This window comes from Paroedura picta, chromosome 5 (genome assembly GCF_049243985.1).
Source record: "Paroedura picta isolate Pp20150507F chromosome 5, Ppicta_v3.0, whole genome shotgun sequence".
Lineage (NCBI taxonomy): Eukaryota > Metazoa > Chordata > Lepidosauria > Squamata > Gekkonidae > Paroedura > Paroedura picta.
In genome coordinates, this window is record NC_135373.1 from 10,536,344 (window position 1) to 10,562,359 (window position 26,016).

General features: G+C 48.5%; 1 protein-coding gene across 1 annotated transcript; it reads right to left on the bottom strand.

The window, feature by feature from the left end:
• Window positions 1–18,992: 18,992 nt before the first annotated feature.
• Window positions 18,993–22,743, bottom strand: LOC143837058 (uncharacterized). Its single transcript, XM_077336477.1, has 4 exons — window positions 20,787–22,743; window positions 20,147–20,230; window positions 19,883–19,966; window positions 18,993–19,603 (listed from the first exon to the last, which is right to left on the bottom strand). The coding sequence occupies exons 1-4, from the start codon at window positions 21,406–21,408 to the stop codon at window positions 19,062–19,064; spliced, it is 1,332 nt and encodes a 443-aa protein (XP_077192592.1). The 5' UTR covers window positions 21,409–22,743; the 3' UTR covers window positions 18,993–19,061.
• Between the last annotated feature and the right edge of the window lie 3,273 nt (window positions 22,744–26,016).

A 26,016-nucleotide genomic window follows, 5' to 3' on the forward strand; every position in this document is an offset into this window, starting at 1 on the left:
CCAGGGGTAGCCAAACTGTGGCTCTCAAGATGTCCATGGACTACAATTCCCATTACTCCAAACCATTTTCAAGTTATGTAAAAGGTTCCTAATAAGATAAGACCATTGCATCACAGGATCCCACAAAGCTGGGGTCAGATACAAATTTACGTTATGATTCCCAAGAGTTAAGATGAAGGGGGTAAGGTGCAGGTAGGAGAGCTGAATTGTTGATGTCATTGAAATTTACAGATGGCCTGTTAGGACTATTTAATCCAGCTTCCAAATGGGTTAACTGCTTTAGTGGGAGACGACTCTCTGGATTGTGGTTTCAATGAATGGACCAATGCACCCATGAAACATTCAAGGGCCACTAAGTTGGAGAGGGGGATTGTATCTGAGCATAGTTCCTTGCATGCTGGCATTCTGCTGGTGCTGGAAATTGGGAAGGTATTTAAGTGTGAACCTGTGGCCACAAATCATGATTACTTCTGAACATTTATATTTACTTATATACCGCCCTGAGCCTTTGGGAAGGGTGGTATATAAGTATAAATAAAAAATAAATAAACATGATGTGGTGCAGAGATCTTATTTTGTGATAGATCATGATGGTTTTTAGGCCAATTTCCTAGATTCAGAACCCACACTACAGAGAAAGTTACAGCCAGTTAGCAGAGGATGCCTGAAGGTTTTGTACCGCCCCTCTTCTCCGCTATGTGGCACCGGCCTCCTACGCACTGCGTCAAGGGCATATCCATAACGGGACACAGGATGAGATTATTTGAAAATAAGTTCCTATCCTATCCATGCTATAAACACATCTCTTCCGACAGCCCCTGCAGGGCAACCTTTATATTCTGTTAAAATATGCACAGATTTTGCGCTTTTCAACACAAGTGAGCTTGCCAAGTCTACATTTAAGCTGGAGAAATACCCTGGGCAATACAAGGGGGAACTTTCTTATGGGAAGGAGGATCTGGGTTCTAGATATTTGGCCACACTAGGATTTGGGCAGTGTGTTCGACCATTAAGGGGTTTTAACTGTCCCTGGCTAACTTCCAGTTAGTATTTGGGTGGGAGACCAGCAAGGAATTTCGGGGTTGCTGTGCAGAGGCAAGCAAAGGGAAGCTGTTTTAAAACCTCATTTGTCTGGATGACACTTCCTGCTTAACTGGAGAGACCAGGCCTTAGATTTCACAGGAGGTGGACCTTTGAATGCCTCTGCCCATGAGGTTTCTTGGTGGCCCTGGAAGGGTTTCCTGAATGGGTGGGCGTTAATTTTTGTAATTTTTTAAATGTGTTAAACGTTTATCGGGTGATATGACCATATATGATCATATTGACGCCCCTCCCCCAATCCCACAGTGGCCAATGATGAGCCTGGAGGGGGTGGAAAGGGGAGGGGCCCTGGGTGGGTATGTCCACAGCCCTGCTTCCCAACCATATCCTGCACGATTGATCCACTTCTAGGGTTTTTTTGAAGCCTGAAGAATGGTTAAAGCAGTCGTTCTCAACCTGGGGATCAGGACCCCTTTGGGGGTCGAACAACTCTTTCACAGGGTGAGCAGCTTGGCCTGGGGGGAGGGGGTTGGATGCCATCCATGCAACAGCCTTGTGGGGTAGATCGAGATAGAGCATTCGTCTATCTGGAGCATTGGAAAAGAGCGAGATCAGCATGGTGGGACAAGAGGCAGAACTGAACTGAGAAACCTCAGAAAACAATTTATATGCAATCATTAACTATGGATCTTCACACCATTGGTCAGTTTCGATTTAATTTCTGTGAAAGAACCCTTGCATCATTTTATGGTTGGGGGTCACCACATCATAAAGAAATGTATTAAAGGGTCACAGCATTAGGAAGGTTACAGGTAAAGGTAAAGGTATCCCCTGTGCAAGCACCGAGTCAGTCAGTCAGTAACCTTTTATTGGCATAAAATGTATAAGACATATAAACATTTCAACAAAATAATAAAATGGGGTTACATGACCAAACAGATCTTAAAATGATTAAATAAACTATAAGAGATAAAATACAAGGTAGGCAGCATATTATAAAAGCATCTTAGTTAAAACTCTGGCAACTAAAATGGTTACCTCTGGGTCTTTGTCAGAGAGCAGAAATTGCAAGGTCATAGATTTACCTACAGAAGGCTTGTTTCCCAGCAAAGCAACAAAGCTGTCATTCCGACACTGCTCATAAAAGGGGCAATCTAACAAAATGTGTGAGACAGAGTCAGGGCAACCAGAACCACACGGACAGAGTCTCACATGGTATGGGATACGGTGGAATCTTCCCTCTAAGACCTTTGAGGGGAAAGCATTCATTCGTGCCAGGAGAAAAGCTCTTCTCAGGGGTGGGACATCAAGGAGATGCAAATATGTAGGCATAATATTTCTCTGCATAATGATGCCAAAGAATGCTGGTGAGCAGACTCGAGGCTGGGTAGGTATGAGTTCCTGCTGCTCATGGTCTAATATTGTCTGTTTAATAATCCGGAAGATACATTTTTCCTCCAGAGGTAGTAGGGAGCTCAGATCGATGCCAATGGAGACTAATTTTTGTTCAATAGCCTGGAAGCATTGAAATTTAAGAGGGTATCCCCTGTGCAAGCACCAAGTCATGTCTGACCCTTGGGGTGACGCCCTCTAGCGTTCTCATGGCAGACTCAATAAGGGGTGGTTTGCCAGTGCCTTCCCCAGTCATTACCGTTTACCCCCCAGCAAGCTGGGTACTCATTTTACCGACCTCGGAAGGATGGAAGGCTGAGTCAACCTTGAGCCGGCTGCTGGAATTGAATTCCCAGCCTCATGGGCAGAGCTTTCAGACAGCTGCCTTATCACTGCACCACAAGAGGCTCTAGAAAGGTTGGTAAATGGTAAAAAAAAAAAAAAAAAGTCAAGAAAGGCTGATCTACAAAGGGGGAAAAAAAACCTTCCCTCCAACATATTTAACAAGGGGAACAATATATTTTGGAACAATGCTTGGCTCATTTCCCTTGTGGCTTATTATGCAAGACTAGAATAGTTGGTTTTTAAGTCAGGCACGCCAAGCGGTGACCTCGTAACGTTCCAAATGACTCAGTAACATATTGGTTTGTTTTTAGGTTAATAGTACGACGCCTTCCCCTAATTACTAAAGGCCGACGTGTTAAGTCTTCAGAGTGCTACCAGATTCTTGATCATTCATGCTGCTACGGACACACCCAGCAACACATCTTGATCTCCATGGCTAACAGCAGGGGACTGTCCTTTAGATCAGAGGTAGTCAACCTGTGGTCCTCCAGATGTCCATGGACTACAATTCCCATGAGCCCCTGCCAGCGTTTGCTGGCAGGGGCTCATGGGAATTGTAGTCCATTGACATCTGGAGGACCACAGGTTGACTACCCCTGCTTTAGATTGATATTCTGCAGCTAGGAAGGCACCGTGAAAAAGAGGCTACATTCCTTTCCCCGGAGTTAAAAAGGAAAGCCTTCTGGAAAAGAGGCAGCATATTTCAGTGGTTAGAGCAGCTCTTTTCACTGTGAAAGAACCCCTAAAATGCTTTTCAGGCTTAGAGAAGCTTCAGAAACCACCCCGAAGTGTGGCTGGGTCCATTCAGGCAGGATATGGGGGAAGGCCAAAGATTCCTTGAGGGACTGTCAGGGAGAGCCGTGGCTTGGAATGCCTGTTAGAGTGTCAGTCAGAGTATAATCTGGGAGAACTGAGTGTGGGGTGCCTGCGCTGTGGCAGAGGCTTGCTGGGAGACCTAGGGCTGGTCACACACACTCGGCCTTCCTCATCAGGCTGTGTTGTGAGGATAAAATGGGGCAGGGAGGAAGACACACACTGCTTGGAGGGGCAGTTCGGAAAAATCCCTGTCTGCAAACAGCCAAGCACAAAACTGAGCCAGCTTGTGGAGTGGTTAAGAGCGGCAACTTATGATCTGGCGAACTGGGTTTGATTCCCTGCTCCTCCACATGCAGCCCGCTGGGTGACCTTGGGCTCGTCACAGTCCTGTTTGGGCTGTTCTCACCAAGCAGTCCTGTCAGAGCTCCTAGCCCCGCCTACCTCACAGGGTGTCTATTGGGGGGAGAGGAAGAAGAAGAAGACTTGGTTCTTATATGCCGCTTTTCTCTACCCGAAGGAGTGTCAAAGTGGCTTACAGTCCCTCTCCCTTTCCTCTCCCCACAACACACACCCTGTGAGGGAGGTGAGGCTGAGACAGCCCTGATATCACTGAAGAAGAAGAGTTGGTTCTTATATGCTGCTTTTCTCTACCTGGACGAGTCTCAAAGCAGCTTACATTCGCCTTCCCTTTCCTCTCCCCGCAACAGACACCCTGTGAGGTGGGGGAGGCTGAGAGAGCCCTGATATTACTGCTCGGTCAGAACAGCTTTATCAGTGCTGTGGCGAACCCAAGATCACCCAGCTGGTTGCATGTGGAGGAGCGCAGAATCAAACCCAACTCACCAGATTAGAAGTCCGTGCTCCCAACCACCGCACCAAGAGAAGAAGATGGTGAGCTGCTTTGAGGCTGCTTCTGGTAATGAATGAAAAAGTGGGATAAAAACCAACCTCCTTCTGCAGGAGCTCTTCAATGCCAAATCAGGCTAAATGCACTTTCACACATTCTTCATAACGCTCCATTTTATGGGCAGAAAAGGGAAAATCCATCTGCAAATGATTGCCAAGGTGCATCATCCAGTGTGTTAGAAAACACCCTGAAATCGCAGCAGGAAAACAGGGCAGGAAAGGTGAAAGCCAAGACGAGATCAATATTTAAATAGCTCTGCTGGATTGGACCAATGGGCCATCTAGTCCAGCATCCTGCCACACACAGTAGCCAGCCCATTATTCTAGAGCAGGGGTAGTCAAACTGCGGCCCTCCAGATGTCCATGGACTACAATTCCCAGAAGCCCCTGCCAGCATTCGCTGGCAGGGGCTTATGGGAATTGTGGTCCATGGACATCTGGAGGGCCACAGTTTGACTACCCCTGTTCTAGAGGTCCAAGAACGGCATCCAGCCTTCCTCAGCTATTGATCCAATTCGTCCCACCCAACGGCTGGAAAAGGCAACATCATTGGTAGGTTGGTAGGACATGGTCACAATGCCTGCTTCTTCAAACCAAACCCAAGAGAGTTGCTATCATGAAGCTGCTGCCTAAAGTTGGGTGTCAAAAAGTAGTCTGTGCCGGAATTCGTCGATTGGCTCTAAAAGAGTAGTGGCTCCAGGATGGTTCTCTCTGCTTCCTGTGTCCAGGTGGGAACCGAGCCCCCCACCCAGCCCCCAGCTCCTGGAAAGTGACCTGGAAGGGGAAAGGGCCATGGGGGGCAAGTACACATGCCCACCCACCCACTTGCACACCAGCTCATAGCAACTGGACACCACCATGCTGGCCAGAGAGGCAGCAATGTTGGGGAGGAGGCCAGGAGGTGGAGACAGAGAGAGGTGACCGGGGGGGGGGGGATGGTGCCCAAGCCAGACCCCAGGAGAGAGGCCTATGCTGCAAGCTGGCCGCAGGAGTGATCCAGCAGAGGAGGCCCATACACCAGCCACAAAACGGGCCATGCCCCAGTCCCAGTGTGAGAGTCCAGCCTATCACCCCCAATAAGCAGACTTTGTTGAAGAAAACCTCTTTATTGAATATACAAAGATGCTAATATCCCTAAATCTTTGCTAAGTCTGCAGCACCCAGGGACCGTTGCCCCTTCTTAATCTCCAGCCCCCCAGCTCCCCCTGCTGGGCACAAAACATGCCACATGCCATCCCCTATAGCCAGGCCAGGAAGACACAACAGGCGCCTCCGGCCCCAAGGCCATGGAGAGAGAACCACACATTCCCACACATTAAAAAGCTTTACAACCAGAATCCGTGGTGCAAACCACATTGACCTCAACCAGCTACATTCACACCTAAGGCAATCCATTACACAGAGTGAGAGGCAGAGAAGAACATAGGGTAAAGGCACATATGGTTTTGACACCCAGCTGGAGCCCGGGCGTGTCCACAAAGGCTGCAGGGAAGATTCAGCCAGGGACGGGACAGCATGGCCAGTGAGGGTGCGGGCTGGTGGAAGGACAGGATGAGCAGCCAGTGGAGAGAGGGAGGAGAGGAAACACCTGGGTGCAGGAAGGATAAAAGAGGACTCCGAAGGACAGGGCAGGGAGGAAGCCACTTGAGACAGGCACTGAATGAGACTCCCCAGAGAAGGGGAGCCAAGCCTGAGTTGGGAGGAGGAAGAGGATCCACGGTGGTGCTGACCCCATATCCTGTCTAGGAGCCCTCCTTGGGGGTCAGTGACAGTGGAAGGTAGTGCTCCCTTCTCCTGGCAGGTGGGGGTGACCGTGGGGATTGAAAGATTCTAAGTTGAGCGCTAGATCAATATAACACTTCAGCCCTACACAGGTGCCATTGAGATGCACTGAGAAGTGCTATGTTGGTTTAGAGCAGAGGTGGCCAAACCGGGGCTCTCCAGATGTCCAGGGCTCATGGGAATTGTAGTCCACGGACATCTAGAGAGTCACAGTTTGGCCAGCCCAGGTTTAGAGCTATAGCGCTCAACTTAGAAGGTTCAGGGGGAAAGTTTGAGGAGAATCACGTGGTGGAAAACTGGTGGGGGCGGGAGAGCAGCGCTGTTTGAAATGGGAAGGTCCCTTCAGGAACAGCTTGCTAAGGGAATGAACATCTCCATCCCAAACCAAACCAACAACAGGTAACATCCGGTTTAGAACGGTCATGTGGAAGACTCCCTAGTGTGTTTTTAGCCAAGTGGAGATCCAGGAAAAGACGATCTGATTTAAACAAAGAAAACAACAAGGCAGAAAAACAAGCAAAAGATCCCTCAGCATTCTGGGATAGGGGTCTACTAGATTTTTCCATAGGATTGCCAACTTCGGCCTCAGAAATCCTTGGATCTTTGGAGATGGTGTCTGGAAAAAAAATTAGTGATAGCCCACTTCTCGCAAGGTATGTGGGACACATACCTGCTCAGGGGCTCCTTGGTTCCCCCTTCCCCTCTGTCAAACAAACATACACAAACTCATTCCCTCCCACTCTCCCCTGCCCTCACCAGCCATACCTCTCGCTTACTTTACCTCCTTCCTGGGTCCTCCCTCCTCCTCTCTCAGACACACAGCTAGACCTATAACTGCAATCCTAACTTAGTCATTTGATTTCACTGATGGTTGTATTATTTTGTCCAGAGACATATGTGCTATGTTGACTTCCTTGAATAAGTGGAAATGGAACGAAAAACAATTAATCATCCGTACTTTCCCTTAGAGCGAAAGCTGAAGGTTCTCAGCAGTAGGCCCTAAACTGGTCCCTGAACTTTGCCAGTAAGATTGCAACACTGAACTGTGCTCAATAACTTCCAGGCGGGGACCCGACAGCGTGATGCAAAGTCTGACAGGGATCAAGTGAAGATTAAGCACAAAAGGAACGTTCGGGGGAGAGGTTGGGTGAAAGGAATGGGCTGAAGCAAGCATTTCCTCTGAGCATGGTCTAGGAGCACATGGAGAAATTCGGCAGGCCTTTGCTCAACCGGAATGTCTCCGTTGCAAAACTCACTGCAACTCTTGTTTGCTTTCAAAACGACACACTGAAAGATCCTGTTGGGTCAGCACCAAGTCTTTTGTGAGAAAGATTTGGGTGCCCTCTCAAACTGGCTTTGACCCGGCAGGTTTAGGGTCACCAAACCTTTTAGTTGGACCTTCAGGCCCCACCACCCTACTGCCAAACGATGGGACAGTGGGAGTGGGGAATTACCCAGAAGTGGAGTAAGGCCCAGTCAATGTCACAATGTCAGACACTCTTTCATGACTGAACAATTTGTTCTCCCCACCGCTGTTATTCATGTTGTGTTGTAATTGTTATAGAGTGTTCTAATGTTCCATGTAAAGTTATGCAGTGTCCATTGTAAATTGCCCAGAACCATAAAGAATGGGCTGTATAAAAATCCAAATAAATAAACCAAGAAACCAATAAATAAATAAAACAAGTTGTCTATGTCGCCTCCGACATGACTTGGAAGCGGTGATATCACGTCGGCGACACTGGGACGACAGTCTACTTTAGGGCAAAAGTTCTCTGGAAGAAGCCAAATTTACTAGAGGGTTGTTGCCCCCAAACCAGAGCATTACCCACATACTGAACGGGGATAAAATAGGGGATTGGTATTTTATTCTTCGCCATCTTGGTTATGTATTAAGGAATATCTTTAAGGATTTTTAAATTGTATTTGTAAACCACCGCGAGACATTTGGGAGCAGCGGTATATAAATATAAGAATAAATAAATAAAGTCGCTGAATGATGGCATCACTTCCAGGTCACATGGGAAGTGAAACATACGTGTTGGGATGTCAGCTAAGCCTCACTCTTTTTCCGCAGAGGGGATCAGCAGAGGGGCAGTGGGGCCTCATGACAGGTTATCCATGCCTCCCCTGGAGGGTATTTGGGAACTCTGGGGATGGACCGAGGGGAGGATGATTTTGGGGAGGGACCTCAGCATAAGTCCACGCTCCAAAGCAGCCATTTTTCTCCAGAGGAACTGATCTGTTATCTGGAGATCAGCTGTCATACTAGGTGATCTCCTGTCCCCACCTAGAAGTTTAAAAAATACAAAATGGGACACATCGTTTATAACCATTATACAAAAGAAAGAAAAAACACTGTGTAAAGACAAAACAATAAAAATGTGTACAATACGGGAAAAAAGCATTTCTCAGTGCTTCGAAAGTACAAACAAGTCCTAGAAGTACTACGAAGGTATTCAGAAGATGTTGGAATACCACTGGAAATTCCAAATCCAAACGAGGAACTGGTAAATTCTGCATTTAGCTCATGAAGACTTCCTCAGTGGAGCCCAACAAAAACTTTACTGCACGGGTGCCAAGAAGCTTCTAGATAAAATTCACATCCGAATGAGTTTCTTCATTGCAGAGTGACAACTCCTGAACATATCAAAGACTGTAAGGAAGGTACCACCAAGAATTTGGCAACTTGGGCTAACAGCTGTAGTCTTGGGAAATACCTGGAGATTTCAGGGGGTAGACCTTGGGGGGCAGGGTTTGGGGAGAGACCTCAGTAGGGTATAACACCATAGAATCCACTGTCCAAAACAGCACTTTTCTTCGGGAGAACTGATCTAGTTCATCTCAAGATCCATTGATTGATTGATTGATTGATTGATTGATTGATTACCAGCCACTCCCTGAATGGGTTCATGGCAGGGTACAATTTGTCCATATAAAACCCCAATAAAACCCTATTAAACTTTCAGGACATAGAATATAATCATATCAAAACCCTAAAATACATGGCAGCATTCAACCCCCTAACACCCCGCCCCCAACACATCTACACAGAGGAGTGGGGGGGGGGTCAGATCTTCTCACTGCACCGGCCTCAACCATAAACCTGGCGGAAGAGCTCCATTTTGCAAGCCTTGCAGAATGCCAGAAGCTCCCACAGGAGATGTCCAATTCCCATCTGCAACCTAGGGTGGCATTCAGGCTGCTTGGGGTGTGGGGGACACCATGACTTGGAGTATGGCTTCCTCTTGTCCCCAGAAGTGGTTTAAGGATTCACAGGGCCTGTAGTACCAGAACCAGTTTAAGGATTTACAGGGGCTAAAGGTAAAGGTATCCCCTGTGCAAGCACCGAATCATGTCTGACCCTTGGGGTGACGCCCTCTAGCATTTTCATGGCAGACTCAATACGGGGCGGTTTGCCAGTGCCTTCCCCAGTCATTACCGTTTACTCCCCAGCAAGCTGGTTACTCATTTTACCGACCTCGGAAGGATGGAAGGCTGAGTCAACCTTGAGCCGGCTGCTGGGATCGAACTCCCAGCCTCATGGGCAGACAGCTTCAGACAGCTGCCTTACTACTCTGCGCCACAAGAGGCTCTTGCAGGGGCTAGCAAAGTACAATTGTGGCAGAAGCAGCAACACTGAGAATGGAGGAACCCCCGACAATGGAAAGGGATGTCATTCCGAGTGTCCTTAAAGAAGAGAGGCTACAGCCCTGATCCATGGGTGGGAAGACACCCTGCAGAGCCCCTGTAAGCGTGGGGTCCGTTGCATGTGCTTCATGTGCTATGTGGATAAACCGGCCCTGCCTGTCCCTTTATCAAAGGTTGAACATGCAGACATCAGAAGATAAAGCGGTACATTATTACTGCTCTGCAATGGCTTGCAAGCAGGGCCAGTTCAGGTCTGCCTGTGTGAAAGATGCAGTAAGTGCTTAATTGTGCTGACCCAGTAGAGTTAAACTGGGAGGCCATCAGCAGCCCGGCTCTGGTCTCACCACAGCCTTTCTGCCCTGCCTGGTTTAATTGCACAGATTTCTATTGTTACGATATGCCATGGATGTCCCGGTAGGATTATCAGGGAAGCTAGAATTAGGATGCAGTCTGTTATGTGACTACTTCAGGATGAAGAAAAAGTAAGGTGGAGCAATTAGCTTGTTCCTTTAGATATAATCCGTTATTTTATGCAGTCTTTCTCAACATTTTTACCATTGAGAACCCCCTGAAATATTCTACAGGCTTCGGGAAACCCCAGAAATGCCGTGATCATGCAGAATAGGGCTGGGAAGCAGAGCTGTGGACACGCCCACCTGGGGATCCTCCCCTTCCCACCCCCTCCAGCCCCATCATTGGTCATTTGTATGTGTGTGGGGGTCAATATATATAATTAACTCCCACCCATTTGGGAAACCCTTCCAGGACCTTAAAAAAAATCTCCAGGGTTTCACAAAATCCTGGTTGAGAAATCTTATCTCAGTGGTTTTCAGCCTGGGGAACAGGAGCCCTTTGGGGGTTGAACAACCTTTTCACAGAGGTCGTGGCAGGGCAAGCAGCTTGGGTGGGCGTGGGGTGTGCCATCCTTGCAGGGTAGATCAAGATAGAGCATTCATCTGTCTGGAGCAGTGGAAAAGAGCAAGATCGGCATGGTAGGACAAGAGGCCGAACTAAAAAACCCTGGAGGAAAACAATTTATATACAATTATGAACAATGGATCTTCACGCCATTGTTCAGTTTTGGTTTAATTTCTGTGAAAGAACCCTTGCATAATTGTATGGTTGGGGGTCATCACAACATGAGGAACGGTATTAAAGGGTTGCAAGCATTAGGAAGGCTGAGAACCACTGCCCTATCTAATGTGATCAGAAATGCATTCTAAGGCATTGGCATTTCATTTCTGAGATTTCTGGGTGTGAAGTTAAATCGATGATTGGTTTTAAAAGGACACAGGCCCTTCAAAATATCCTCATCAGCTCAGATCTATTTTGTCCTTTTAGCATAAGGGATAGAGTTGGCCATTACAGATGCCTTAAATGCATCTTCAAATATACACAGGGATATGACAATGTATGTATGTATGTATGCATGTATTTATTTATTTATTATATTTGTACACCGCTGCGCCCAGCAAGCTGGCTGGTTCACATCACATAAGACATTCCATAAAATTTCCATCTATTACAACATTCCCAACATACAGTAAAATCACCATTAAAATCGTACCCCTTACAAAACCCCTATAACAACAATTAATACAACAATACAGTTGGCATGTAAACAATTAACAATCAATAATTAAGATGGTGGTAGTAACAACCTATTCTTCCTAGGCTTCGGTAGAGTTGGAGCACCACAGATGGAAAGAGGATAGGGGATAATGTCCTTCTATGTATGAAGCTCCAGAATTGCATGTGAAAGTCAATTATAGACATTTATAAGTAATTGTGGCACCAAGAAGAAGGTTTTCTATACCCCGCTTTTCACTGCCTGAAAGAGTCTCAAAGTGGCTTACAGTTGTCTTCCTTTCCTCTCCCCACAACAGACACCCTGTGAGGGAGGTGGGGCTGAGAAAGCCCTGACAGGTTTGTTCTGTGAGAACCGCACTATCAGAGCTGTGACTAGCTCAAGGTCACCCAGCTGGCTGCATGTGGAAAAGCAAGGAATCAAACTCAGCTTGCCAGATTAGAAACCACTGCTCTTAACCACAACACCACACTGCTGATAATAGAATGCCCAAGTCAAAAACAGATACGTTGTCATGTGTATATGTGCCATTCACGCTAGTATAAATGAACATTTTTTTTGCATTAGGAACCGGTACATAGAAGCTCCAATATGTGGAGACTGGACATAGTGAGGAAAACCTCAAATTCATGGTCCTTTGTGTTTTCAAACCCCACTGGTATAATCAGACTGATGTGAAATCTGTATTGATTTTTTAAGAGTCTTTCTTTATCCATCTTTTCAAGACACTGTAAAGCATGGGTTTAGGCACCTCGTGGCATTTGACATGTTTTATATAAAGAGTATTGAATATGAGTGGAGTTCGCTTTATGAGATCAGCTGTACTCCTCTAGTATAGGCTTTCTCAACCAGGGTTTTGTGAAACCCTGGGGTTTCTTGATGGCCCTGGAAGGGTTTCCCAAATGGGTGGAATTAATTTTTAAATATATTTTTAAAAATTTGTTAAACATTTATCAGGTGATATGACCAAATATCACCTGAATGAGTGACTCTCTTGTGGCGCAGGGTGGTAAGGCAGCCAACATGCTGCCTGAAGCTCTGACCATGAGGCTGGGAGTTCGATCCCAGCAGCCGGCTCAAGGTCGACTCAGCCGTCCATCCTAAAATAAGTACCCAGCTTGCTGGGGGGTAAACGGTGATGACTGGGGAAGGCACTGGCAAACCACCCTGTATTGAGTCTGCCATGAAAATGCTAGAGGGCGTCACCCCAAGGGTCAGACATGACTCGGTGCTTGCACAGGGGATACCTTTACCTTTACCTTATGACCAGATATAGTTGTGTTGACCCACCCATCCCAAAATGGCCAATGATGTGCCTGGAGGGGGTGGGAAGGGGAGGGCCCCAGGTGGGCATGTCCACAGCTCTGCTTCCTAACCATATTCTGCACTATTGTACCTCTTCTGGGGTTTCTTGAAGCCTGAAGAATGTTTCAATGATAAAAAGGTTGAGAACAGCTGCTCTGGTGCTACCTGCTTCTTCCCACAGGGGAGGCCAGGAGTACAGTGGTTTCTGAGCAGGACCATAAATAGGTAAGCCCTAAGCTGCTCCCCGAGCAGGTATTAGCTCAGTTTCTGGTTGAACCTTCCACAGTTTGCCCTGTGTCTAGACTAGCTTCCAACTGGCGATTATATTGGCCATGATCCCCAGATAACAGCAGAGGATTGTGCTTAGGTTGTCAGCTGCAGGTTGAGAAATACCTGGAGATTTTGGGGGTGGAACCCAGCATGAGTGTGGTTTGGGCAGGTGAGGGACCTCAACAGGGTATTATGCCATGGAGCCCCACCTTCCAAAGCAGCCATTCTCTCCAGGCGAACATATCTCTGTTACCTGGAGATCGATTGTAATAGCAGGAGATCTCCAACCATTATGTGGAGGTTTGGGGGTTCATACATACACCTGTTAGAGACAAGGTCCTCCTCTACCATGCCCTGTCCTCAAGCCACTGATCAGTTGGCTGGCCGAGGGTCTTACCAGTAGAAAAAGGAAGGCCTAGGGGGGACTTACCAATAGAAAGAGGAAGCGATATCATCATCCCAGCAACTTCTTGGCAATGCTCTGGTATTTGTGGGAAAATTCTATGAGCGAGATTGTTTTTACCATCGAGTTTTTATCCAAATACCAGAGTGACATCTGGAAGTCGCTGGCATGATGTCACTTCCTGGGAGACACCAATGACTGTGACATGGCTTGGGTTTTTCTCCTAGCAAGTCATCCCCAGGAGGGACCTGGCAACTCTAGGAAGCGGTCAACCATAGATTGTGCAGATATTTGATTTGCTATTTACTGGTCCAGCAGACTTAGGGTTGCCAGCTCCAGGTTGGAAAATACCTGGAAATTGGGGAGGTACTTTGCTCACCTCTGCACATTTAAACTCTGCTGGGTGTTGTCAGTCTGCTGTGCTCCTCTCTCTCCTGTGGGTGGTGCTCTCATGGAAAGTTCATAAAATTCACTGCCGCTCATGATTCATGTATGAACAATGGAACGTTCGACAACAAGCAAGGTTCTGTAAGTGAGGTGAGTCAGTTGAATGGAAGGAAACCTCCCGCTGGTCCCAGGGCAAGAAGGAAGGTAGTGCTTGAAGACAGCAGGCTGGGAAACTGATTGGGGCAGGGTTTGAGGACTAAGAAAGGCCAATTACTTAGGGAAGAGAGAAGGCAGTTTGGGGCAGAACCAGGCATCCAGGCTCTGCCCCCTTTCCCAGGTGTGGTAAAGCACGTGAGAATGCTACCCCCAGGTCACTGGGAACAGCCTGTTCCCTTCTTTCTTGCCAGTACCGGGAACAGCTTGCAGACAAGTCCTTAAAGGATACAGGGGAAAGGACGGGGATCCCCTGGGGAACGCTCACAGGGCCACGGAGCCACCGGCCATGGATGCGGGGATAGGGTTGGCAGATCCAGTTCGGGCAATTCCTGTAGATTTGGGGACAAAGCTCAAGGAGGACAGGAACTTCAATGGGGTGCAATGCCCTGGATTCCACCCTCCAGAGCAATCTATTTCTTCCAGAGGAATTGATCTCTTGACAGGAGATGAGCTGCAATTCCAGGGGAATCCCCAGGCCCCACCTGGAGGCTCGCATCGCTAATTTTGAATCTCAAGCTAGCTGAAATGCCTTTCTGTAGCCATTCAAAATCCTGAATGAGCTCCTGGAGGATCTCAGGGCCCTGGTTTAGCTGATCCAGTTCCACTGTGCTTGTAAGACAGAGCTCTTCTGCCAGGCGTTTGGTTGAGACCAGGGCAGAGTCTGCACTTACTTTGTTTATTACATTTTCAATCCTGTTGAATTCAGATTGATTTGAACTCGGGTCTTTCTCTTCCCCCCCCCCCCATTGAAACAGGAAAGTGCTCTGCACGTGGTTAGGGTAGTTCAGAAGGGGGGGGGAGGCTCACTCTTTCTTTTCTTGAAGGGGGGGGGGGAGAGAGGAGCCATGCAGGGAGCCTCTTTCTTTTCTTGGAGGAAGGGGGGGTAGGATCGAAGAAGGCGGAGAAGGGAGAAAAAATCCAAGATCGACAGAAGTTGAGAGAAATTAGGGGCTTCTCCTTTAAGGCAAGCTTATCACATGGCCACCTTTGGCTACTCAGTCTCTACCATGGAGATAATCCGAATCTTGAAATATTGAGGGCCATTTCGCACAGAGCTCAAAGTTGCTATTTGGTTGCCGTTTGTGAAAGCGCTACTTCAAGTAGCGAAATGTAACTAGCCGTGCCCGTAACGCACAGCTGCGGTTTTTGCGGAATTTGGCACTTTCACTTCTCGCCACTTTCGTAACCCACAGGCTTCCGGTTCTCCGTCTTATCGCTACAAAGGAGGTCCCTTTTTAGCGCTTCTGGCCTCCCGTGCCCGTCAATCAAACTGCAGGCACACCTTTGACCTCGACCCTAAAGCCGAACTTGTCGGGGTCCCCTTTTTTTTTAAAAAACCCAGGAAACCCCGTAGCAACGCGTTATCGTCCGATCATTGGCGCCCTTGGAACGTGTTTTCTATTGTTTTCTAGGAACCAGATGCATTGACATGTTTGATTGGTTAATCCCCGCCCACAGTACACGCCCACAGGTTACCTGCTTATATGCACCTGGGCAGACACGCGGTCGGCCTCACTCTTTTGTTTGCGTAGCCTACTGCCCGCAGCACAGGTCAACGTTGCAATGGAGAGGCTTATTTTTCAATTGCTGGCTTACATGCTCGCGGTGCTCCAGCGCATGAATACCGCCTTGTCGCGTCGGACGTCTGCTATCGCGGAGTACCGAGAACGGGTGCCCGGAACGCTGACCAGCAGCAGAAGACGTTCTGTAAGGGTAACCATGGCGGCCAAGAAACGCTGGCAAGCACTGGCAGAGGTCCGGTTCCCCAGACAGTTCTGGGTGGACGAACGATCCTCTGACTGGTGGGAGAATTTTGTGTGGACTCGCTGGGATGATGACCACTGGATTGCCAACTTCAGGATGTCGAGGGGGACATTTTTTGAACTCGTGGAGGCTCTACGTGGACGCATGGAGAGGCAAGTCACTGGCATGCGGCGCCCCGTTCCAGTTGAAAAAAGGGTGGCTGCCGCATTGTGGTACTTGGCCACCCCTCAGTACTTCCGGACAGTAGCCCAGCAATTCGGACTCGGAGTCACTACGGTTGGCGATATCCTTAAGGAGTTCTGCCTCGCCATGGAGGCGGAATTGTTCAGCAAAGTCGTGTGCCTCGGAGACCGGCTTGGAGCGGTGAGTGTCATTCTATCCCCTTTGCCCTTTAAATTTTTTTTCTTGTTTGACAGGTCAGCAACGAAGACGCGATACACCCCACGCTGACATGCAATGGCTTATATTCTTTTCTTTCCCTTATTCCAGAGTATGGACGGGTTTGCCAGGCTTGGATTCCCGCATTGTTTTGCGGCCGTCGATGGAAGCCACATCCCTATCCGTGCCCCCGGGGGAAGCATAAAAGAGTACGGGAACAGGAAGGACTTTTGCTCTGTTCTCCTGCAAGGAACAGTGGACTTCTCCGGCCGGTTTATCGATGCCGAGGTGGGGTGGAGTGGCAGGAGGCATGATGCCCTTGTTTTCAGGGAATCCAACCTCAGGAAAGCCATGGACGAAGGGGTCTTTGTTCCAGGAAACCCCACCGCCACCATTGAGGGCGTGCGTGTGCCGCCGTTGGTGCTCGGGGACGGAGCCTACCCAATACGACGCTGGCTCATGACTCCCTACAAGCGGCCAAGGACAGACGTGCATAGCCACTACAACCTCACTCACTCCCGGGCAAGGAATGTAGTGGAGCGTGCCTTTGGACGTTTGAAGTCCCGGTTCCGTTGCCTGATGTCCCGACTACACGTGCATATAGACAATGTGACTCCGCTGATCATCGCGTGTGTCATTTTGCACAACATATGCGAGGACAAGGGACATAACATCCCCTTCCCTGTGGATGAACCTGATCCTGTTGTCCTTGAGGACACACAAGACATCCCTGAAGCAAGGAGAAGAAGAATCTATGCAGAGGGGTGCAAGGTTCGGGACGCCATAGCCACCCACATCTACAGAAACAGGAGGCGTGTTTAATTGTTTTTCCCACTCTCTTGTTGGTGAATAAAGTTTTGTGTTATTTGTTTAACCTTGTCTTGTGCGGTTTGTGTACTTTGCCAGCAAAAAAACGGGGATTCTCTGGTCCAAAAGCACTTTGACAGCCCTAAATGCTAACTCCCAACTGAAATTGACAAACACAATACGGAAGCGCTGAATGGGGAAAGTTCGGGGAGGCGGGTAGCCAGGAAGTATTGGCGACCCCTGTCAAACCGGAGGATCAATCCACTTATGTTCCAATGAATAATTTTATTGGTGGGCAGCTTTGATACATTTAAAAAACGGGGTGGTCTATCGGAGCAACGCACGTTCGTTCCCTAACCGTCATTCCGAAGATGCCGAAGCCACGGAAGGGCTCCTTCTGGCAGCGCGCCGAGGCTGAGGCACTTCTGGAGCTTGTGCTCCAATCGAAAAGTGTTGGCCGCCTTATGGCCAGCACCCACTGCCACACCAAGGGTGCTTACCTGGTGTTGGCTTCAAAGCTGAGGGAAAGGGGCTACGTCCGGACCTGGGAGCAGGTCCGGACAAAATTCAAGCGCCTTAAGCTGGACTTCCTAAACAGTCTGGAACAGTGGGGGGGGATCCCGCAGCCAAGTGGGAGGACGGTCTTCCACGACCAGATGGTAAAAATATGGGAGAAGGCTGGGAAGCCCCCCCTGGACATGAGGAGGCATATGGGTGAGTGCTGCCCTCGTTGTGTTTTACCCTTAAACATGCATGGAATGACTAGCTGCCTCTTTCCCCTACTGTCCCCAATGAAATTCGAGAAAGTATTTAGATGCTGTCAACCCCCTCAGACTTAGCCAGCCAGTACTGTAGAACCACTTTGGTTATGCGCTTAGACTCTAACTGTGGTGTGTCCACCAGCTGTGTTTCATCTCTGTTTTGTGTGCTTTTAATTATGATTTGTCTTTTTCTTTGCCCAGCCACACAATCACCATCCAAGCTGGCAACAGCACCTGAGCGTGAGGAGGGGGAGGAAGAGGGACCTTCCACCTCGGGACAGGCTGCAGGTGAGAGTTTTATGCCTGTGCGGGAGACCCATGTGTGTGTACCCCCATGGAGCCATATGGGAGCCTGCTGTGATGCTCCCATTTGAAGTGTTATTAAATTCTTTGTTTGATTTCTATAGCTGAAACTGTGGAGGCAAGGCTGCGTGCGATGGAGGCCAGAGTTACTTCCCTGGAGGCTCAAGTGGCAGAGCTGAAAGGGGAGATTGAGCAGCAAAGGCAACAGAGGGAGGCGGAAGAACGTAGGTTATGTTCCCCACTGCCCAACTCTTCTCACACTGTGGCTAAGGCCACTTAAAAGTGTATGCATGTAAACTAAAGAAATTTGAAAATATGTGTGGCACTAATGTGTACTTTTTCTCCCTCCCCACACAGTTAAGAAGAAGGAGGATGAGGACCTCTTCCGCCGCAAAGTCCGGGGGTCCGTGGGAAGGTTGAGCAGGAGAGTGAGGGAGATGGAAGGGGCTGGGCAGGGGAGCAGTGGGACCTGAGTTTTGTTTCCTGTTTGTGTTTTGGGGTAGGGGTTGGGGGGGGGGGGCTCCAAGTTTCATTCCCTAATGTTTTTCCCCTGTTAAATGTATAGTTTTGTTAAAAAAAATAGGTTTTCCAGGGGGGTGGGGGGTGGTGGTGCTGGTGGGGCTCCAAGTTTCATTCCCTAATGTTTTTCCCCTGTTAAAATGTTTTTTAAAATAAAATGTTATTGCAAATTTTATAACAAGACTCCAGTGTGACTTCTTAAACTCGCACATATTTAACCCCACACCACACTCCTAAAACTCCTTGAACTAACACCCCTCCAACCTCCAACCCACACAGCAGTACCACAATATAGACAATCACTAGAGAGGCCGCTTTCGGCCTTGCAGATTCTACAGTAGGGTACACAGAGACAGAGTCAAAAATATAAACTTTATTCAACAAACAACAAAACACAGATAACATGAAATAGAAAAAGTGGGCAAAACTAGGAGGGGGAGTACTTGTCTGCTGGTTTTATTTTCCTCTTTCCGAGAATAGTCCTCCTTCGTGTTTGGGTGGAGGCATTCTGAGAGGGAGTCGGTGGGGTGGGTGCTGGAAGTGGTGGTGTTGGTGTGGGTGGTGGTGGGGGTGGTGGTGTGGGTGGTGGTGGGGGTGGTGGTGGGGGGGCGGGGGCGATTTGTGGAGGGTAGGCCCTTTCCATGACCACTACAGCCCTCTCCATGAGTCTCCTTATCAGTCGCACCTCCTCCACGCCTTCGCGTAGGATTTGGTTTGTCTCTCTAAGGACTGCCCTCAATTTTCTCCCCTCCTGGGCAATGAGTGTGAGCATGGCTTGGTCAGCGGCAGCGGCACGCCGTGACTCCTCATAGCAGTGCTCAAGGAGCCTCTCTCCCACGCTTGTCAAGACGGAGACGCGCCTCAGCCTGCCGCGTTCCCTCGTAAGCCTCTCCTCTGCTGGGAGCGCACCTCTAGGTGGTGGGCTGCCTGGAGCCAGGGGTGGTTCCTCCTCCTCATCTGAAAGAACCTCTGTTGGCAAAAAATGAGAAACAAAACTGTTAGTGACATCAATAAAGTCAAAACACACCATGGTGGACATGGTGTTCTTTTTTGTCCCCGTGTTTTCCTGCCAAGAATTTAAACAATCCCCGGCGAGCACATGGCTATTGTTTGTTTGCCCATGGTGTGCTTTTACTTTTGCCTACTTTCACAGCAGGACTCTCAACAATTAAAAGGGAGCACATGGTTAGTGCCTAGCGACATTGTCCTGCAGCTATGGCTCGAAAGGAACAGGTCATGCACGCTCACCATCTTGAATCTGTATCCGCCTGCGCCGTGCAGGAGGTCCAAGCAACCCAGGCTGTTCCTCCTCCTGTGTTCCGGGTATGAAATCTGCAAAAAAAGGAAAAAAAACAGATCTAGGACCAAAGGGTGGCAAAGCCAGCTTCAAAGGCTACACCAGCAACGCAGAGGGACTCTCTTCTTTCTCTTAGCAGTGCTGCTGCCCTGCACAAACAGAAAAGCACAAAGCAGTCAAAACAGCCCCCCCCCCCTATTTTAACTAATACTTACCAATGTTAGTTGATGCCCCCGAATCACTATCCACGTCAGGTGCTGCTGGAGACTCGAGGGGCCCCGTCCCTGGCAACTGTGTCTCTGTGGACAAGAGCAGAAAATAGTGAAAAATGAGCAAGCATACACCATGAACCACAAAGCAAGCTCCCAAAGTAGTGAGCCAAAGTACTGCAGAAGGCCTATGGGCGAGGCATGCAGCAAATATTTTGGGGCTGTTGGTTAAACATGACCGTTTCAAATACTAACCACATCAAGCACTCCACAGCCAACCATCTTTTAAAATCTTTTAAAAATTAAAATTAAATTATAAAATTAAAACCGTTTCAAATAGTAAACACAGCAAGCACTCCACAGCCTACCATCTTTTAAAATCTTTTAAAAATTAAAATTAAATTATAAAATTAAAACCGTTTCAAATAGTAAACACAGCAAGCACTCCACAGCCTACCATCTTTTAAAATCTTTTAAAAATTAAAATTAAATTATAAAATTAAAACCGTTTCAAATAGTAAACACAGCAAGCACTCCACAGCCTACCATCTTATGCGTTGCAACGAACTGACGAGAAAACGATGGCCAAACGTCAGAACACACATTTGCTCAAAAGGAAATATAAAATAAAAATAAAATCACTTACCGGAGGCAAGGGGCGTTTGCTCAGGAGCCTCCTCTGGCTCCCCAGGAACGATGGCGATGAGGTCCAGCGTTACCGATTCCGCGGCTCGTTGCTGGACGGGGGGTGGAGGGCGAAAGCTGGACGAGGTGCCCTCGCCGGGATCCTCCTCAGCGGGTGGTTCCTCGACCGGGGCAGCCGGCTTCCGAACCACCTTAAGGCTCCGGCCGACGCGCTTCGGCCTGCCGGATCCTTCCCCGTCTCCGTACAGCTGGCGCTGCTCCTCGAAGTAGGGGCAGGTAACCTTCTCGTTGCCGGAACCCTTATTATGGTTCACGGCACGCATATACTCTGCCCTCATTGTCTTGGTCTTCGACCGGCATTCAAGGCCGGTCCTGTTGTGGCCCAGGGCGCGCATCTTAATGGCCACTTGTTCGAATACCTCCCTATTCCTGTGGGAGGACTGGAACGCGTCCTGGATTTTCTCCTCCGAGAAAATCCCGATCAGGTCCCTGATCTCCGCGTCCCTCCAAGTTGGGCCACGGCCGGTTGCAGGGACGGACGAGGCTTGAGAAGACGATTCCATGTTGCTTTCGCTGGTAGCTGAGCAAAATGGTGGTGGAAGGTGCAGGGTGCAACGGATCATATACCTTCCCGCACACAAAGACAAAGGGACTAGCCGGCTCCTGATTGGTAGAGGGCAGTAGGGGACACGCGCATTGGCCACATTAGGTCACATGTCACGTTCAAAACTCCTCGCGCGGGAACAGGATCTGCTCCTAATGGCCAGATTGGCGCCCTTGTTGTTTGACTTAACGCATGCGCTGATTCGTTTACACGAGAGAAGAGCAGTTTGAACATGCAGCGGGAGCCATTTTAGGAAAATGTCCGCCATTACACAAACGCATGCCGGTGTTCAACCGAGAGCAAGTGCGGCAGTACTCGGCAGTTCCCCAATAATATTCACCAGCCACAGCATAAATCAACCAAACATGACATGTTACTGGCGTACGTTCGTTGGCACGCTCAGAGGAATGTTTTTTAAAATGAACGGGGGACGGCGACTCCGCTTGCCGGAGGTATAGCTGCCAATGGAAGGGGTTGTCCGCACCCAAGCACAAGCACGCACCGGGAACCACACAAAGACCCACTACACATAAGCCGCCCCTCATGATATCACCACGAATCATGTCTATTGAACCCCTCTAAGCTAAGCAGGAGACTGCGAGCGGCGACCGTTCGTTGGCACGCTCAGAGGAAAATTTTTTTAAATGAACGGGGGACGGCAACTCCGCTTGCCGGAGGTCTAGCCGCCAATGGAAGGGGTTGTCCGCACCCAAGCACAAGCACGCACCGGGAACCACACAAAGACCCACTACACATAAGCCGCCCCTCATGATATCACCACGAATCATGTCTATTGAACCCCTCTAAGCTAAGCAGGAGACTGCGAGCGGCGAATGTTCGTTGGCACGCTCAGAGGAGAATTTTTTAAAATGCTCCCTGTACGTTGACTCCGCTAGGACTGGCCGATGGTAGACGGGGTTTTAAGCTTTGGCCAAATTTAGGGAACGTGACGGTGTGTGCCACTGTGCTTGTGAAAAACTCTTGTGGTGTCCGGGCAGAATTTCCTAAAGTGATCGTGCTTGAAAGCCAGTCGCTGTCCCGTTGCCTCGTAGATCCCCGCTCGCTCGGAGAAAAAAAAAATGGCGAACAGTTCGCCGGAAGTTTCGAGGACAGGCTCGGGAGGAGGGACTTTGAAGAACCCGCAACAATGGTAACGCACAGGTCTTTAGCGCTACTGTTGCAGATTGGTTGCAGGAGTGTATCGCTATCCGGAGGGTGAATCCAGTTTTCTGGATTCCCCTAAAAGCGCTACAACGAAGCGCTTTTGGCGGGTCGGTTTCAGGATTGTTGCAGATCGTTAACGACGTCGTGCGTTATGGCAAATTAGTAGCGTTTTCAATCAGCAACCATTGTGCTATTTTTAAGCCGTGGGAAATGCCCCTGAGAATGAAAAAAACTCTAAGATATCGCACAATAAAGGTAGGGTCACTCCGGATCAATCCTTCTTGCTGCAGAAGGAAAATTTAAATCGCCCAACGAAAATCGCATTCTTTGTAAATGGCAGGGACTGAATCAACCTGGGATTGGAATAAAAGCTCTGTACAGTTTGCAACCAGGATGGTGCCAAACCTTGAAACCGGAAATTTTAAACCTCATTCCTTCCACGACCACAGAAGAACTCCCATCAGGTTGCAGTAGGGTCCTAATGCTGTTGATTGATGTTGTTTAATGAAGGCTGTATTTAATCATGTTGAGATTAGGTTATTAGTTTTAAGCTTGTTTTAGATTGTGATTGTGTTTTAAAATGTTGTAAGCCACCATGAGCCAGCATGGCTAGAAGTGGTGGTTTAGAAATGGAAAGAAATAACAATTAAAAACAAAGCAAATTGAAAGTACACTGTCCAACCTGTGCATAATGGGCCCTGGCCTTTATTGGCCCTTGTTCCAGCCTTGCTTTTGTGACTGTTCTCCTTTCACAGTGGGGAACTGAACTGGGACTCCCCCTTCCCACCCAAATTGCTGCTGCTATTTCATAAAGAGGTGTGGTGCGCTTCACTGGCTCTGCGGGCCAGCCAATGGCCAGTCTCTTTGTGGTTTATTGACTCTGCACGCTGTGAGTCATTGCCCTGTGGGTAGACATGCTGAACTTAAAGGTCGGCCCAACCAGTCTGGCGTCATTGTCTGCGGATAGCTTTGTTTTATGTCTTATTTCGAGTTGCTTGTTCTTTTAGTGTGTGGTTGAATTCGACTCCACCTTCCTAAGGGCATTCTCGATTGGGTCCTTATTTTGTCATTAGTAAATCACATGTGTCCATATTTCTCTGGCTGAGGAACAGAAGATCAATGATAGGTTATGTCGTTTTAAAACTACAAAGCCCATGACACACCGTGATTTATTAGTTTGTGGTGTGTGGTTGAACTCAAAACAAAATAGTGTATACGAAGCAGCATTGGAGACCTACAGCAAAGAAGTCCTGTTTCAATTTGTTACCTACAACAAATGTCTGTTTTAATCCATTATAAACTACAGATTTCTTGTTTTGGAGTTCTCGGTCACACTGGTCATAGGCTTTGAGGGTTTGACTTTATAAAAGCTCCAACTTGGTGGACAATTTTGTGGAGTGTGGAGTTTTGAAATGTTCTAATATTCTGGGGGAAATCTGAAAGCGGCTACATTGTCTCCGGTAGTCTGCAGCTCAAGACCACCCCCCAAAATTCCTCCAGTGGATTTTGCAAGTGCTAACGTACCTTCTTCTCACACTTCCTCTCTCATGGGAGGGGACATAAATTAAAATAAGCTTCTTTTGTTTTTGTCTAGCTGTGGCGAGATTGTGTCCCAGAACTGCATCATATGTTTGCGAGCATTTGATTCTAATCTAGTGTCTTCTTGTTATTAAAATCTACATTTGCCAGATTAAGTGAGTGGGCCTGGCTGTCTTCCCGCTGCCCCCCCCCCACTGTCTAGGGAACAGGGGGTGCCCAGCCAGGTGAGGAGCGCCACTACGGCAGGCCCTCTCATTCCTGCCTGCCAGTGTCTGGAGGCGGGCAGGGCACAGAAACAGGGGACGCCCAGCTGGGTGAAGAGCATTGCCATGACAGACCCTCAGGTTGCTCTCCTCCCTCTCCCTCTCCCTCTCCCCTGGCACAGAATTGGGGATGCTCAGCCAGGTGAGGAGTACCACCAAGGTGACTTACCATGCCGGCCCTTCTCACTGCCTGGAATCAGGGGTAAGGAGGAGGAGGGTGAGGAGGAGGGCGGGGAAGCCTCTCAATTCACCCTCAAGTATTGAGAATTGGAATTTGTAACCAGTGTTTAGTAGTGTGAATGTTTTCTTTGAGATTTGCTAACTTTGCTGTTGAAGAAAAAAGAACGGTTGAAACGACATTGTCCCAGAATCTTGTCCAGCATCGCTTGGTGGATTCCTTTGGATTATTTTCGTTGAACACCAAGATTTGAAGAGGAAATAAAAAAAGACTTCTTTGCTTATTTATTTTTTATTGTACACATAGATATTGGCCATACCTGGATTGATGGTTCTCCCCACCACCACCACCATTGGCAGCATGTCCCCCACTGAGGGCCAGTTAGGGTGAATTTTAGTTGGTGCATCATCTGCACACAACCCCAGTATTATTAGGGCTAAAGATAGTAAAGGAAAGTGGAAAATCCTGTCAAGTGAAAGGCATCTGGAAACTCCATGCAGACTGCCAGGATTTTGTGAATGACTGCAGATCCAGCATCGCTGATTGAAAAGCTGATGGATGTCACTGCCAAGAACGTTTTTCATTGGTTCGTTGTAGTTCATTGGTTTTCATTGTAGTTGGTTCGTGAATTGTCTCCTGACTTGCATGCAGCTGAGTCATACTGCAGTAGTGTCAAGATCCTGTTGTCATATATTTTTGCCATGGCAATTCAGTGACCTGCACTGCATCTATCTGTATTTGTGTTGCATGTATCTGGGTGTGAATGTGCCAGCCCACTTACTGGGGCAGTCTGTTGGGCAATGGCAGATTGCCGAAACTGCCTGGTCCAATGAATACATCCTTCCACGTGGACCACCATGACCAATGGCTAGGATGACAACCTGAAGCCCAAACACCCTCTAAATCAGTCCTAAGTGTTGCAGACCAACAGCAGAGATGACCTGGGCTGAAGCACGAAAGGGACAATGACAGTGCTATGTTAGGAGGCGACGGCAACCCCATGTTAGGGGGTTACCCTGTCAGCCCGGAGGCTGGGGATGTTGGGTTGAAGAATGGATCAAGGTGCCTTTGAGACATCAGTGTGGAACGTGACCACCGATCAGTGGCAGGAGATGCCAATCTTGGATCGAGAGTCCCAGGGCTTTGCAGAGAAGGATTCCCTGGCAGGCAGACAATCCACACAGCTGTCATGTGCCTGTATGGAACTCAGTAATGCCTAACTTCTCTAGACCAGGGGTAGTCAACCTGTGGTCCTCCAGATGTCCATAGACTACAATTCCCATGAGCCCCTGCCAGCATTTGCTGGCAGGGGCTCGTGGGAATTGTAGTCCATGGACATCTGGAGAACCACAGTTGACTACTCCTGCTGTAGACAACCTTCAGGATCACATGTGAGACCCGATGACCCTGTTCTGCTGGCCCAATTTGCTGCTGCACCGCCAAGGCAACATGCCCAGCCACAGCAGTCTCCATCACCACTGGT